The 17,887-nt window shown below is 44.0% G+C and overlaps 1 protein-coding gene across 1 annotated transcript in view; it reads left to right on the forward strand.

Moving 5' to 3' along the window:
- The first annotated feature begins 8,402 nt into the window (after window positions 1-8,402).
- The window catches only part of LOC310774287 (nectin-3), a 24,803-nt gene continuing 15,318 nt past the window's right edge, over window positions 8,403-17,887 (forward strand). Inside the window, exons 1-4 of the mRNA XM_083634331.1 lie at window positions 8,403-8,457; window positions 8,638-8,756; window positions 9,912-10,244; window positions 16,923-17,252. Coding sequence (XP_083490457.1) covers window positions 8,654-8,756; window positions 9,912-10,244; window positions 16,923-17,252 — 766 coding nt within the window. The 5' untranslated portion in view covers window positions 8,403-8,457; window positions 8,638-8,653. The remainder of the gene's footprint in view (window positions 8,458-8,637; window positions 8,757-9,911; window positions 10,245-16,922; window positions 17,253-17,887) is intronic.

Raw genomic sequence — 17,887 nt, forward strand, 5'->3', positions numbered from 1 at the left:
AACAGATGACATGGAAATGAAAAGTGTAACATGATTTCCAGCCTATGGTTACTTTGGCTAGTAAGCAACGTTCCTGCATTATGAAGATTTGGATGTCCGACTGACAAAATGAAAAGCACACACAGAGGATCACCTACTTAAGCTAATGATTGTCCCCCTACTACCCCCCCCCCCCCTCCTGGTGAGGGAAAATGTACTCTCTTATTCACATTTCTTTTGCATCCAGACATGTTAAGCACTTTATATCTATATTATGGGCAGGGCGATGGAAGGATTTGGGTTAATGCAAAAAAGGGGGGAGGTATCTATCTATCTATCTATCTATCTATCTATCTACGTATCTATCTATCTATCTATCTATATATCTATCTATCTATCTACAGTATCTATCTATCTCTATCTATCTATCTACAGTATCTATCTATCTATCTATCTATCTATCTATCTACGTATCTATCTATCTATCTATCTATATATCTATCTATCTATCTACAGTATCTATCTATCTCTATCTATCTATCTACAGTATCTATCTATCTATCTATCTATCTATCTATCTATCTATCTATCTATCTATCTATATCTATCTATCTATCTACAGTATCTATCTTCAGCTGTATCATCTATCTATACCTGTCTGTCTGTCTGTCTGTCTGTCTGTCTGTCTGTCTGTCTGTCTGTCTGTCTGTCTGTCTGTCTGTCTGTCTGTCTATCTATCCTACCATCTTAAAAAAAACCGAACTAATGCTAATTCCTTCAAGTATTGACAAGTGCTGCGTATTGCTATGTAAAGTCATGGCTGATGCAAACTGTGTGGCACAGTTGATTTCACTACTGTTGACAAAATGTACTATTGTAAGACGCTTTGGATAAAAGTGTCTGCTAAATGACGTAATGTAATGTAATGTAATGTAATGTTGCTGACTGGACACTTAATCACTTTTGGCACTTTATAGGAAGTAAAACTGCAGGAAATATGAAAGATTGTGCAGGAATGTGATAACAGAGAACTTGTTTTAGTATTATGCTTTTGCTCAGTGTCAAACAGGTAAGACCTGGATCACCTATTACACACAAGTGAGGAGTGCATGGATCAGTGGGACTTGAGAGTGCATGACACTGATATTTCTCTGTCCTTGGAGGGAATATGTACAAGAGGAAAGTGAAAACAATATATGTCGGGAAGGAAAAAGGACATTTTTGGGGAAGCGTTTTGCGGAGGCTGAAGACAGGCTGAAGCATTGTGGATGACAGAGAGGATCTGTGTCCTTTTGATGGTATACAAGATGATAGGATAACAAGAAAGGATATGGAGATTGAATTTACAGTGTGAGTTTCAATGGCACACTTAAAATCTATCTCAATGATTCTGCAAAATTAAAACTCATTAAGGAATATGTTTGAATTTACAAACAAATAGGAATATTTTAGAGGATGGAGTCTATGTTTTTGAAATATGGAGCAGTGAATATCAGGTAGTTATTTAATTTCAGAGTGAATATACAACCTTAATTTGTATTTAATAGATATAATATATTATATTCTGCATACCATTTACCAATTCATTGGAATGCACTGGTATTAATATGGACTTAATTTGTGCGCAGACTCATGAAATGCAAACCATGCAGACTCAATGCTTGTCCATATTCAATGTAATGGTAGCATATCGTGAATGCTTCTATGTGGGCCACATTCCAATGTTACAGAATGCAGCTTTAATTTATTGAATTTGTTCTGTTTGATGCTCACCTAAGCCTTAGCATATTTTGCACTTTTTCAATGTTTGTGTGTACTATTATCGGACATTAAATATTGTTATTTATTGCTTATTTTTCCTTGACTTCTTTTTATTGCAGTCGTACACAGAAACACACACTAGCCTATAATAACAGTTTTTACAGTATTGTAGCGATCCTGGGTCTGGGTGGATAAAGCAAACACAAGGGGATTGTCCCTTTGGTCGGATGGTTAACGTGTTGGGCTTGTAAGTTGGAGACCTCGGGTTCGAAACCAGCCTCGCCTGTGCCGTTACATTGGTGTCAGAAGTGGGATGTTGGGATGGCCGTGCAGTCATCGGAGGCGTGGCCCCGGGAGCGTGAGAGAGCGCGGAGACGTTGAAGCTGCAGGGGCTGCGCTTCCCACAGGTGGAGGTAGTGTAGCGATCCTGGGTCTGGGTGGATAAAGCAAGCATGTTGGTCCTTGGCCAAGGGGATTGTCCCTTGTGTAACGTGTTGGGCTTGTAAGTTGGAGACCTCGGGTTCGAAACCAGCCTCGCCTGTGCCGTTACGGTATTTTAAATAAAGGGGAGTTTACACCAATGATTCACAACAAGACGAAAACGTTTTAGAACATTGCAGGGAAAAGTTGCAGCGGTGTAAACTGGCCCGTCTCAGACTCCAGCCGGCTGATGGCGTCGCCAACAATTCAGCAACTGGGTTCGATTCCCACCTGGGACGCTGTGAGCGCTGAAGGAATGCGTGCCCGTCCGCATGTCCTTGAGTGCCCGCCGCCCGGGTGGGGTCGTCAAAAGGGCTTTTCTGTGTGGAGTTTGCATGTTCACCCCATGCCCCCTGGGGGTTTCCTTCATATAGGAACCCCTTCACCAAAACATGTAGACTCAGCCCTCAGTCTTAATCCGTTTCACTCCTGTAAGACTGAGAATATTACTATTTAAATCTTTGCATAACGTTAGGTGGCGCTGTTGGAAGCCTTGCATCGGAGAACCAATCATGAGTGTTGTGGGCGGGCCTGTTTTCTGGGGGCAGATCTCATGCAGAACCGGTGTCTCGCAAAACATCGTCACATTTGCGGAGAAACATATTAATCACGTAGAAACAAACATAACCTGTTAATAGGACGTGTTTCATCCGGCCCCGGCGGCTAGAGGTCTTTCCCCCAGCGATAAACCCGACTCCCGAGGCTAACATTACAGAGCCTGCTGATAACTTCACAGTAGCAAGCGGACCACTTTCGCGTAGGAAAAATTATTGTAAAATAAACCACAGCTATAAATTTTGTTTGGAGCATATCAGCTTCATGCTCTGTGTTAGGACTATGATAAATGGCATTGCCGCTACCAAATAAAATTCTAATAATAAATGTAGGCGTGTCTGCTGCCGGCGGTTCTCGCTGGGCTCGGACAGACAGTTTCTGACAGTGAAATTCCCAGACGTTTGGTGGCGCAGCTCACCAAACGTCTGGGAGCCGAGACTACAAAACATGCAATATCCTGGTCGCTGATGTGGTGCCTCCTCTGGTTGTTAGGGGCGCCTGTTCGGAAGGAGGGGAACTCGTTGGAATAGCGTGATCCTCCCACGTGCTATGTCCTACCGGTGAAGCTTCCCCTGTCAGGTGAAAAGAAGTGGCTGGCTAACTGCCCATGTCTCGGAGGAAGCATGGAGCCAGTTTCGGCTCTCCCCAGATTGGCACAGGATGGAGCAGCAACCAGGGTAAATACATCAAAATCAGCACTAATGGGGGATAAAAATGGGATAAAAAAATCAGGAAAAAAATATTATTAAAAAAAAATCAGCTTGTCAAGCTGCGGGGCTGGTTGTGGTTGCAAATAGTTGCAAGTTGCAGGTTTCAACTTGTCTCATTGTGAATCTTCAGTAACTGGGCATAGGTTTTAGTTTTAGAACTTGGCCTGCAAAGGATCTGTGCTTGTTTAAGCCAGAGCATTTGTCTACAGAGCATGTGACACATTAACATGATCCTATTCTGATTCTGATTAATCATGATACTACAGCTAAATAACTTTTCCAGACTGTTCTTCTTGGCCCATTATTTTTAGTATACAGCTGTAGCTACTTTGAGTGGTGTAGGATCTGAAAACTATAGACACTACAGCACTGCAGTGTAAGCATCAGTACAGTGTAAAGCATAGTGGTTAGTTAATAGTAAGATAGTCAGAGCTAGTCAGGGGCTAGTCAGGGGCGGCTGTAGCTCAGGAGGTAGAGCGGGTCGTCCACTAATCGCTTTGGATAAAAGAGGTCGGTGGTTCGATTCCTGGCTCCTCCAGTCTGCATGTCGAACTGTCCTTGGGCAAGATACTGAACCCCAAATTGCTCCCGTTGGTGTGCCAGCACCCTGCGTGGTAGCCTGCCGCCATCGGTGTATGAATGGGTGAATGTACCTACTGATTGTAAAGCGCTTTGGATAAAAGCGCTATATAAATGCAGGCCATTTACCATTTAGTCAGACAGTCCTCTCACATGCTGAGCTCACACAGTGCACAAAAGCAGGAAAGAGGTCATAAGATCAGGCTCGAAACACATCTGGTTTGTATCTGGAGTCACACACACACAGCAACTAGCAACTAGCACACATGCAATTGTGTGGACAGTGGAGCAGCTAAATTATAGTAGCTATAGTAGCCTAGCGTATAGTGCACTAAGGTTCCAGCTCTTCTTGCCATAAATTTGCTTTGCTTTATGACCCATGATGGCCTGTTCCCTGACTCTTCCCACCTCATTTTTCAAACATTTCCATTGAAACATGGAACCAAACTATTAGATAGGCTACCACACAACATTAATTACATCTTTTGAGAAAATTGGTCAGCAGCAGGTTGCGTAGAATCCGGCTAAGTGATGAGGGGCAGACATACAAAAAGATGAGGAGAAACTTACAGCCAATCAGCAACTCGGCCGCTGAAATTAAAAGACAGAAGTAAGATGATGAAGGTGACATCTTCTTTGCTTCTGAATCCTTGACTTGAAGTGCTGCGGAATGCAGATTACCATGAAGCCGACAGTTCCTCTGGCTCCTCTGCTTTTCCTCTCTACATTATTAGGTAAGATTCTGTACGTTATCGTATGTCCCAAATGGTAATTAGGTATAAATTCACATACTGCAACAAATATTCAGAGCAGGTGTTAACTAAAATAGGTTAATCAAGCCTCTAAACATCCATAACTACCCATATACATTCAAAATGTTGTTAATCATGTGACAAGTAGCCTCTCTAGACTCTAAGATAGCTTGTCATAACAAGTTGTTATCCTCTTTGGAACACACACACACACACACACACACACACACACACACACACACAAACACACACACACACACACACACACATACACACACACACACACACACACACACACAGACACACACACACACACACACACACACACACACACACACACACACACACACACACACACACGAACACACACACACACACACGCTATGGCTAGACATCCTATCCTGCCAAAAGTCAGACAAAGGCTAGTCTCACGTAGTCAGACCCACCCGTCGACGTCATCAAGCTTCCAACGACGGAGGCTATGGCTGGCACTGCGAGACATACATGAGGTCCTTGGTGGAGGTGACAGCACTTAGCCAGTAGATGTCAGTGTTCAGCTTTACTGAGGCAGAGTAGAGGCAGTTCAGTGGAGATCAGGGAAGGGAAGGCAGAGCTCAGCACAGTCAGTCTCTTGAAGCCTCCTGTATGAACCATGGTCCATGGATCATTCTGTTGCTTTGATTTGTACCAGTGCCTACTATCTGTCAACGGGTAAGTTGGATGCTCTGTGTATTTGAATTGCCACAAGTTTTCAATTCCTTGATAATAGGCTATTGCTTTGCAATAGAGAGATTTGAGATTAGCCTACTGTTTGGTTTTAATGGAATTTTCAATTACTTTGTTATTTTCATAGTCAACTTTCACACAAAATGCTTTCCTTGTTGCACCTGTTATACACGCCTTTCTAAACTGGACAGATATTTTTTATTAAATGTTTTTCATTGTTCGCAAACTTCTTTAACACCTGTTTTTAGATCTATCACTGGATGGATTTGATATGAATAAAATTGTGTTAGTGTGTCTCTTAGGGTATAATATATGTGCCACTTTTTGTTATCAGCATTTTAGTATAATATATCTATTGATTGTCACAATCCATGTATATGTCTGCCAACAGAAAGATTTCCAGCTGCAGAAATTGAACTGATATGCAACGGCTTTCTGTTCTCAATTATCTACATGTGTTGTGTGCTTTTCCTTTAGTCACGAAATCTCACACAATGTCTTTCTTGTGGGAATCAACCAGCTGTGGTGAAAAGGTTTCAGTTCATCACATCTGCATGTACTGTAGATTTTGAGGATTTAGTTTGCCAACTTATTGCTTTCCCCTCTCCTTGTGATCATGAAATGCACACTTCTCCTCAGTTACCATTGTATTTACATCCAGTCTCACAGATAAACTTTGTGGAGAGAAGACAATAGCCTATACTGTCCCTTCTCCCGACAACTTCTGTGTATTTTTCCTTCAGCAAAGCACTTTACCTACAAAATACCAAATGGAGCCACTCTGGCCAACAGCAGAAGACTGTGGTTGTGAATGAGGATGCAGCTAACGATTATTTGCATTATCGGTGAATCTATTGAATATTTCTTTGATTAATAATTTAGTCTATAAATGATCAAAAACTAGACGTTTATGTTTTCTTGTGTTCAGATATAGGTTTATAGATGTTTTTTATTTACCTTGACAGTTTCGACGAGTCACTCTCGTCTTCTTCAGAAGCAGTCGCACTGACAGCTGGGTATGACCTGGGTATGACCTGGGTATGACCATAACACAAGAACACAAGAAAACATAAACGTCTAATTATAAATGAAGACATGATGAACATCATTGAACTAATGATCAAAAACAATGACAAATGGCCACCACAAGTTACCAGAGCCCAAACTGATCTTTTTCACACAAAAAAACTAAAAGACTAAACACAAAGTATTAATTTTTTAATGACGATGGAGAAAAGCAGCAAATCTCAGCATTTTTTAAGCTGTAACCAACAAATGTTTAGTATTGAATAAATAACTAAAACAATTAACCTAATTCATTATCACAATTACAGTAGATTTTCTGTCAATCAACTAATTGATTACTAATTAAGTAATCCAGAACAGAGTGAGTCAGCATCAGCTAACACCATACAGGCAGGGCAGATGTTTGCCTAAACCTGCTGGAGTTTCACTTCAAGTGTATAGTGTTGCTGCAGCCATGATGGTAACCTGCTGTCAGAGATCACTGCCATTTTTGTAGTGGTGAAAATGAGGAAAAGGGATTTAACTGTTGCCCAACAGAGGCAGGCGGCATGTTGGAAACCAGATGGTTGGCGCTGTAAAAAGCAGCAAATAAAACTCCTAAAGCTCTGAAGTCTGGACCCGGTCTGTCTTGCGGCTGGTTTCCGGTTTCTCTTTCCGATCAAAAGTCAAGTTTATGTCTGACCCCTCGCTGTTTACACCTCTCCTGTCTGGGATTTGATTATCTGACCATACTGGCATCTTAAATAGATTATCTTCTTCCTTCTTCCCCGTCTCTCCTAAACAAGTGCATTTCCAAGCAAGGCAGACACAGGAGCTTTGCCACACAGCTTTGTGATTTCTATAGCCACTCAACCACTGGGCTTGTCTGGTGTCTGCAGTCTCTCAGCACACACACCATGCCTCTGGTGTCTGCAGTCTCTCAGCACACACACACCATGCCTGGTGTCTGCAGTCTCTCAGCACACACACCATGCCTCTGTCAAACCCTTCCACTATCTTTAAATTGCATGGTATGATCACTTTAATGACTAATATCCTCTCCTCTCCTCTCATCACATCTAGCATCATTATCTATTGTAAATTCTTTGTGGTTCTCGGAAGCTATTGATTTTGAAATCTCTGGGCCTGGCGCCGTCTAGACATCAAAGTGGCTTGTATTGTTGCCAGATGATTGTGGGTTTACCGGTGCCGGGTGCATGCTGTGGATAATGTGGATTAACATTAAAAACCCCACTTAGACCCCATGCAGGTGAGGTCTCTTGAATCAGCAGCTATTGTTGTTGACACATTACATCACCATGGCAACCAAAGAAAACCAAAGAAGCTCTGGTCTCAATATAAAGGATCGGTGTTCGGTGTTGTAAACAAACAGCCTATACTCGGGGCAACTTTATAATGGGACTGCTATGCTTTTTACTAAATTCACTTCATTTAAAAAACTGTGACAGTTCACACAACTTTATATGACAAACATACTGTAACATTATATTTATACATCAGACCGTGGAGCTACTTCTGCTCTCACTCAGAATGTCAAGAGATGATGTATAGTTTTTGAGATATTAACATTAATATTGACACAACTCATACTAGTTAACTGCTGCGGTGTCGCATTTTCGGGTGGTTGTGATGTCACGCTGATTAGTCCTATTGAGCAATGGGAGCCAACAAGCAAATTTAGCTAGTTATTATTCACCATGCACACTTTTTTCAGCCAGCCCATCAGCTGCAGAGGGGTGTAATCTACTCTAATCTATGATGCCACTGCTTATGTCATCCTCTGGCTCTGTGTTTCCCATTACAGCAGCCAGTGTGCCATTAAGATGAGTCTGCCACTGTACTGACCAACAAGCAATTCAACAAGTCACAACACTGGACAACTGACAAAGGTATGTCTGCGTTACGGCGTAATTTGTTGACAATTCAAAATCTTATTCTGAAGTATTTACAGCCTTGAAGCATGTGAGTCAAGTTACATTCCAGTGCTTGGTGTGAGTTTTCCCAATCAGATGTAAGACGTTGGTGTTTTCAAGACTCGTGTTTCTGAAAGTATTGGTCTTTCTTTGCAGCTGCAGCCTGGATGTGATGCTGGGTGAGGGAGAGAGTCGGTCTGCGATGTGTGGATCCGCCCCGCTGCCCCTGTATCTGCTGCTCTGGATAGTGGGACCATATGTATCCAGAACACAAGGTGCCTTAATGATGCTTACCATCCACTTAGCTAAATGATTAATTGGCTCACTGAGTATTCTTTAAATGTCATCGACTGTAGCTCCCTTTAAGGTGTTCTTAGTTTCATTTAATTGCCTGGGTCCAGACCTTTGAATCCGCCCACTCCACAGAGTGGCGTTTTTGCTGCTTCTGCTAGAAGATGGAAATGGAGTGTAACGAGTTGACAATTCAGTCTCATATCAGGCTATCACTTTAAAGCTGCACGCTGTACTTTTGCACGGTGGCGCCCCCAAACGGCAGCGAGAGGAAACGGTGTGGAATTTAAGGACAACAACACAAGTCAAGTAACATGGCATCATTGTGACAGTATGTTTACCAAACCAGTCTGTGATGCTTAACTTTATACCGCAGCAGGTCAGGATAACAAATACATTATGCTCTCCATGTTTAGTGTCATTTAAGCATCATTTTATTGGCCTGTCATATCAGCAGAAATATTCGTTTCGGGCCGATGCCGAGATTTCATTTTAAAGACTTTATCAGCCGATGAGGTGCCGATATCATCTTGCATCCCTTATAATGGATACCAAGTCAAGTCAAGTCAAGTCAAATTTTATTTATATAGCACCTTTCATACACAAAGGCAATTCAAGGTGCTTTACAAAAAAATAATCGAAAAAACAAGCAGCAAAGCAATGCACATATAAAAAAAACACATAAAAAACACAGCCGACAGTTTTAGTTAAAATATATACTCAAATTAACAAACATGAAACATTATTTCTGTTTTAAATAAGTTACAAGGCATTCTTCAGTATTATTATTACATGTACAGTCCATTTGTTGGAAATGTACAGGATTTTTTTTTTTTTAATTACAGGCCGAGAGAGGCAGTAGTTTAGTAGCAGTTAAAAGCAAGAGTAAACATAAAGGTCTTTAGCTTGGATTTAAAAATAGGCAGAGTAGGGGCAGATCTAATGTGTTCAGGGAGTTTGTTCCAGTTATGAGAGGCATAGTGGGAGAACGCGGCTTCACCATGTTTTGATTTGGTCCTCGGGACAATTAGTAGACCAGTGCCTGAAGATCTCAGGGATCTGGATGGTTCATAGTGTAGAAGCATTTCAGAGATGTAGTGTGGGCCTGAGTGACTCTTCTGCCTGTGCATGTGTGTCAGGTGAGGTCATAGCTCCGGCCAGTCTGCGTGCCGCGGCGGGTCATCCCTTCGAGCTCGGCTGTAACATCACCATGGGAACGCACGACGTGGTGCGGCAGGTGCGCTGGCTGAACATGCGCGGCGCGGTGCTGCTGGCCTATCAGCCGGGAGCGCCACACGGTCCACATCGTGTCACCGAGCAGCAGCTGGACGTGGAGCTCACCCCCTCACACGACCACTCCAGCTCCATCACCATCAAGAGGGTGCGGCAGGACAACGAGGGCTGCTACCGCTGCGTCTTCGATGTTTACCCCAGCGGCACGCAACAAGGACGCACCTGTCTGAGCATCACAGGTGAGCTCGGCTTGTCTGAATCTAAAGTAGCAGCTGCTGGAGTGTCTTTGAGCAAGACATTTCCACTCTAGGAGTAGTGTTCATATTATTATTATCTTCTCATTCTTATTATGAATTAGACTCTAATTCATAATGAGATCTAATTATTAGAGAACCCCTAACACAGGGTTCCCACAGCTCCTTGAAATCCCTGAAAGTTCCCTGACTTTGAGGGGGAATCATGTTTGTGAAGTTTGTGAAAATACTTAACATGTAACACAGCACAGTTGGTAAGTGTTCATACATTCAAGCCTCTGTTTAATATGTGAGCTTTGTAAGCCCTGCTAGTTCTCATTATAAAATTGTCAGTGTTGTAACAGAAATTAACCTTGATCCGTGTCTCAAACTATGCCGTGTTGGTCCTTGAAATGTGAAAGAATTGGGCCTGGAAAGTCCTGGAATTTGGTGTGGGAACCCTGCTAATATTAAAACAGTTTTATGTCTGTAGTCCAGATTAATCCAGGCTCTTCCAAACCCGATCTTGTCTTCAATAAGCTGTTTGAGTGCTGCAGCTCACATGACATTTGGTCTTTTGTTCTTTATTCTATGAAGACAAAGACTCCTGTAAGTGTGTTTACTTAGCCTACTGTTTCTCCATCTCTGACCTCACAACCGGTCATGAGCAGGGTCACAGAGAACGTGTGTGTCCCCAGAATGCCTTGTGAAACAGGAAGTAGTATTCTGAACTCCCAGATGGGGGAGAGAGAGGCAAAGTCAAAGCGCCACAGGCATGGTGCATCCTGTTGTTACCACTGAACGTACACTCATGCACACACACACTCTCACGAGCACGCACACGCACACACACACACCCGTTTGATTGCTACCAGACCCCTCCTTGTTATCCATGCACCAACACGTAATGAATAGTCCTGTAAAGTTTTTAATTGTATACATTTTGATGTGTTTGTACATTCCAAATTCGTGTCTGACGCCAGCACATATGAATCCAATATCTGTATCTGCTGCTCACATACAGTACATGTAACATCCAACCACGCTTTCACATACAGTATGGCCTTCTCTGCCTTGAAAAGACAACTACCTAGCTGTTGATATGGGCAGCACATCCAGCAGCAGCAGTACAAAGAAAATGATTTGCAGTATAATTTAGCAGATGAAAGCAAATTATTTTATGTGTAAGTTGAGAACACCCATTACTTTTACTTCCTGGTAAACAGACTATCCTTATTTTCACAGATCCCCACCCATAATAATATAGTAAATAAATTAGCTTCTTTACAGGTCCAGTACCATGTAACTACATAATGAACTACAGTTGAATAGACTCACTCCACTTTACAGGTCCGGTACCATGTAACTACATATGAACTACAGTTGAATAGACTCACTCCACTTTACAGGTCCTGTACCATGCAACTACATATGAACTACAGTTGAATAGACTCCACTTTACAGGTCCGGTACCATGTAACTACATAAAACTACAGTTGAATAGACTCACTCCACTTTACAGGTCTGGTATCATGTAACTACATATGAACTACAGTTGAATAGACTCCACTTTACAGGTCCGGTATGTAACTACATAATGAACTACAGTTGAACAGACTCACTCCATTTTACAGGTCCGTTACAGTGTAACTACATATGAACATCATTTCTCAAATTTCTCAAAACCCTGCACTCTCATCACTGGTGTCCCCCAGGGCTCAGTCCTGGGCCCCCGACTGTTCCTGCTTTATATCAGATCTCTCGGCCATATCATCTCATCACACGGTTTTTCTTATCACTGTTATGCCGACGACACACAGGTCTACCTCTCCTTCCCCCCCTCTGACACCCAAATCATGACTCGCATCTCCGCATGTCTCAAAGACATTAGTAATTGGATGTCCACTCACCACCTGAAATTGAACCTAAGTAAGACCGAGTTGCTCTTCCTCCCTGGAAAAGACTGCCCACTGACTGACCTCTTCATCTCAATAGACAACACCATTGTAGTACCCTCCAAAACTGTCAAAAACCTGGGTGTGATCATAGACAACCAGCTCTCCTTCTCAGCCTACATTTCTGCAACAGCACGCTCCTGTAGATTCTCCCTATATAACATCCGCAAAATCCGTCCATTCCTCACAAGAGAAGCAACACAACTCCTGGTCCAGTCACTTATCACATCGAAACTTGACTACTGCAATGCCCTTCTAGCTGGCTTACCTACCTCTGCTATTCAACCACTCCAGCTCATCCAGAATGCTGCAGCTCGTCTGGTGTTCAATCAACCCAAATTTTCCCACGTCACCCCCCTCTTCCATGACCTCCATTGGCTTCCCATTTCCTCACGTATTAAATTCAAAACACTTATTCTAGCCTATAGAGCAGTACACCAGACAGCCCCTCCGTACCTACAATCTATGGTCAGATTCCAGCCCTCACACCGCTCCCTCCGCCCCTCTACTAGTGCTGGACGCCTCGCCCCTCCACCATTACATGTACTCAACAATCGCTCATCCCGTTCGAGACTTTTTTCATCCCTGGCACCGAAATGGTGGAACGAACTCCCTCCCTTGGTCAGGACGGCCGAAACTTTTCCCATCTTTCGAAAAAGACTAAAAACTCACCTTTTCGGTATTCCTTCATGAACTGACATTTGTTCTGATCCTGTCACTGCCTTGTTTTACTGTTTATATTGTTCTGTATTCTTGTTGGTTGTAAATAACTTGTTGTACGTCGCTTTGGATAAAGGCGTCTGCCAAATTAAATAAAGTAAAGTAAAGTAAATTTATAACTATTGGTAATTACTGTGTAATTAGTGGCCGGGCCAGCGAAGCGGCAGGGCCACTGCTTGTATTTGCCTTATTATTCTTCATCTCCCTGGAAGTCAGCCTTCCCATGCATGAATATAAACCAAACTTTGCACAAAGGTCCAGTCCCATGCAAAACTAAGTTGACGTGAATTTGGCGGCTATAGTCCTGATGGTGGCGCTACAGCGACCGTCTAAAGTTTAAAACTTTGAAAATTCATAACAAATCAGGCATATGGGCCACGGCTTTGGCACTTTCACCGAAATGTGTGCCCAAATGAGGAGAAACTTTTGTACGCTGCAACCTATGGCCAATTATGAAGTCTAAAGACTGCAAAACTGCAAAAACTGCAAAACTAATTAAACCCTACTCCTCACACATTTTTTCTTCAAACGACACCAAACTCAGGATCTGCATCGGTAGACTGTCCTCCACAAAAGTATCAAACAGATTTTTGATAGATCAAAAATTGAGCCCACAGTGCATCAATATGTTTTACTGTAAATGGTACTTTAAACAGCTAATGCAAATTCTTGCTAAATAAAGCTTGAATCTCCACGAAAAAAATTGACAAGATTTTGCTGTCAGAGTAGTTGAAGTGTACAAAATCTAAGAATTGTATCTCAAAAACTGAATTTTTGACAGTATTTTGAATTCTGCCCTCATGTATAGCCTAAAGAGCATCGTAATTGCCCTAATTACCTAATGATGTGATGTCACTTGAGCAATGACGTCATCAGTGATGTCATCAGTGATGATGTCATCAATGATGTCATCATTCCTGGCTGAGCAGACTGGCTGGGTGATGTGTTCAACTGCCATGTACTTAACCTGCTGCCTTCTGCCCCAGCCCTGTCATGAACGGCAGTCTTCTAATCTAAGCAGACTGGATTGCATGCAGCAGATGACAGAAAGCTCAGCCATAAGAGACTTGAGACTTGACTTGGACTTGTGACTAAAGACTTGAGACGCGACTTGGACTATAGCTAAAAGACTTGAGACTTGCCCGGCCACGACCCATTGCTGCGCAGCAGCTATAATTACATTTGGTGTTCATGTGTAATTACAAATAGATGTAACTAGGGTACCTGCAAAATAAAGGGTTACCAAATAAATACAAATAAATAATATAATAAATAAGGGAGTAAGTGGATCCTGTCTGCATTTTTGGTCCATCATTTTTGTCCCACATTGTGAAATCTGTGATGATTTTGGTCAGTAATGATGTCACCGCCGATGATGTTACAATATCTATGACATCATCAGTGATGTCACTCGAGCACTCGATGATGTCATCAGTGATGGTCACTCAAGCAGATGTGATGTCATTGATGATGTCACAATGTCTATGACATCATCAGTCAATGTGCAGACTCTACTTTTCTCTCACTACTGATCACTCACTGATGTCATCAGTGATGCGAAGTTGTGCTATAGAGAGCCGCAGGAACGAGTCCGGAAAACATCGATGCTAACACTTCCTGGTTCTTCACTGTTTTCGCCTATGGGATTTTTGAATGGGTTTTTGGCGCGATGCTTCAAATAAGTTCTCTGGGCAACGCAAGCTTAATCAAACGCGAACCAGAGTTCAGCGGGATAATCTTCACACATGAGGACCACTTTTATGAGTTTTTAAGCTTTTACGTGCCGTTAAAAGGGCGGCTAGCTAGCAAACGGCTAAATGAGACTACACTGTTGAGGGTGCCGCGTCTATGTGCCGACAGGCCGCAGTGCCGACAGGTCGCAATGCCGATAGCCCACAAGCAGAACCAGCTGAGCGAGGCGGCGTGCAGCGTGTCGGTGGAGCTAACCTCTCCCAGCCCCCACGCCAAACGTAACCTCCCCCCATGCCTAAACCTAACCTCCCCCAGACCCTAACCCAAAACCTAACCTCTCCCAGCCCCCACGCCAAACCTAACCTCCCCCCATGCCTAAACCTAACCTCCCCCAGACCCTAACCCAAAACCTAACCTCTCCCAGCCCCCACGCCAAACCTAACCTCCCCCCATGCCTAAAACTAACCTCCCCCAGACCCCAAAACCTAACCTCTCCCAGCCCCACGCCTAAACCTAAGGTCGGCATTGCGGGTGGTCGGCATTGCGGGTGGTCGGCATAGCGGGTGGACCCCACTGTTGAGTCGACGGGGATATTATACGTCAATAACGTCATCACTTCAAAGGACGAACACGGAAATTCTCTTTCCCTCACCTGGTTCAGCCCGGGGTAATCAGTGCACAGCAGCGCACACATCAACAACAGTCCAGGTTGAGTGGTGACGTGACGGGGAAGCCATGCGACACTGTGTAGTCCTGGATTAGCTTAGAACAAGCTTTTTACTTCTGGGCTCGCATTTACGCTTCAAAACTCATGAAAGTGGTCCTCATGTGTGAAGATTATCCAGCTGAACACTGGTTCGCATTTGATTAAGCTTTGCCCAGAGACCTTATTTGAAGCATCGCGGCAAAAACCCATTAAAAAATCCCATTGGCAGAAACAGTGAAGAACCAGGAAGTCCGGGACTTCCGCGTTCTGACTACAAAAATACGTCATCCCTGCGGCTCTCTATTGTGCGCTGAGTGACATCACTCGAGCACTCCATGATGTGATCAGTGATGGTCACTCGCGCAACTGTGATGTCATCAGTGAGTGATGTCATCAGTGATGCGAAGTTAAGAAAATGTGCGCTGCGCATCCACGCAGCAGCTGAGCTGCGGGCAAGGCACAGCAGGCGAGCTGCACGGGGGGCAATAACGAGCCCACGCAGCGGGCGAGCCTAGAGAGCCTAGCCTTCTCTCCTCCTCTCTGTCCTCTCCCCTCTCTCACATTCCCACTGCTCTCCTTCCCCTGCGCCCTCCCACCTCTCCTTCTCTGTTCTCTCCTCCTCTCTGCCCTCTCCTCCCTCTCACATTCCCCCTGCTCTCCCTCCCCTGCACCCTCTCCTTCTCTGTTCTCTCCTCCTCCACATTTCCCATTTCTCCCCACCCTCGCCCTAATCCGGGCCCGTATCCTACTCCCTCCCCTCCCCCAACCCTAGACCCTACCCCTACCCTGGCTCTCCCTCCCCTGCACCCTCATCTCTCCTCCCCTGCTCTCTCCTCCTCCACATTTCCTATTTTCTTTCCTCCTCTCTGTCCTCTCCCCTCTCTCACATTCCCACTGCTCTCCTTCCCCTGCGCCCTCCCACCTCTCCACATTTCCTATTTTCTCCCCACCTCCCCCCTCTCCTCCCTCCTCCCTCTCCCTCCCTCCTCCACTCTCCTGCTTTCTTCAAATGTTCAAATGTTATCTTTATTCTGTATATTCTTGTTACTGTGTGTTAGCTAGAATCAGCTAGACATACTTTCTGTGAAGCCCTCTGAGACATGCTTGTGAATTAGGGCTATATAAATAAACTTGACTTGACTTGACTTGACTAGTAAATAAAAAAAAAAAAATTTGTTTCTAATTTATATCCCATTGGTTTTTTACATTTTTGAATGCTCCTTCCTGTGTTATTATGTCCCGCCCGGCCCGAATATCCTGTTTCAACATGAAATCCATCAAATCAAGGAAGTACAGATGCCATTTTGTGGGGTCTTTAAAAACAATCTTCAGGATCATCTTTATTATGAAGAGTTAACATTTTGGAGATGCAAAACGAAGCTTTACAGGTACTTACTACATGTGATTTTGGAGAAATATTGAGTCAACACGGTTCTCATTTTCTCAGCTCTGCCGGACCAACCGCCAACCCAAAGCCGTCAGTATTTGACGTCCTGGGAAAATGAGAACCATGTTGACTTTGTCCAACATGCATAGCTCCTTTAACACTTTGTTGTATAAGCTGTGAGTGCGAACGGTTCCTCTTATCTGGTTCCTCCGCCTCTGTCCCAGGGAAAGTGAGCACGGACGGCAACAAGACGGCGGTGAGCGGGCAGACGGCCACCCTGTCCTGCGGGTACAGCCTGCCGGAGAAGGTGCGGCAGGTGCTGTGGAGGAAGACGGCAGAGCAGGGCGACACGGCCAGCGTGGCGTCCTACACGGCGCGCGGCCAGCCCGCCGTGGAGGAGGCCTTCAGGGGCCACGTGAGCCTCAGCCACTCCCTGGCTGACACGCGGCTCAGCCTCCAGAGGGTCAGCACTGAGGATGAGGCCTGCTACACATGCGAGTTCCACACCTTCCCCGAGGGTACCAGGACTGCCACCACATGCCTCTCTGTGTATGGTGAGTCTGGTCTGTTCTTTCTTTCTTTCTTTCTTTCTTGGGTCATCGTTCATGCGCAAATTCACAATAGCTGCTGTGACCACATATGCTAATTTCCGAAATGCTGGATGGTAAGAGCAGACTATTCTAGTCTGCCTCTGCCACCCTGCATGTCGAAAGTTGCCCCGTACTGCCCCCTTAGGGTGAAAACTGTGGCCGCTAAAGGGTGGTGAACTTTTTGTGGAGCGAACAACAGAGTGCTACTTATAGAGCTGCTGGTCATAGCTAAAAAGTACTGTACAAAAACAGCTGTAATGGCAAAATAAATGAAATGCCTTGTTGATCCATCAATAAATGAGTTGCTCGTTTAAAATGAATAAGGATTTGTTTATTCCATCTTCAGCTTCCCTCTGTACAGAGCGTCACAATATCAAAAGTAATTGTGCCCAGAGCAAATGCATTTGGTGTCCAATTATACCCAACTCCAGCCCCCCTCCGTATGGCTGGTGGCTGGTACAATTCCATCGGATGTTTCTCAAGACAGACAAAATAGGACCCTGATCTTTACAATAAGTCAAAACAAAACCTTCTATGTACCAGAAAGACAAAACACAATGTTATCTCCTCCTCTCCACGTGGAATGCCTTTTCGACATA

This window comes from Poromitra crassiceps (genome assembly GCF_964638095.1).
Source record: "Poromitra crassiceps genome assembly, chromosome: 3".
In the NCBI taxonomy this organism is placed as follows: Eukaryota; Metazoa; Chordata; class Actinopteri; order Beryciformes; family Melamphaidae; genus Poromitra; species Poromitra crassiceps.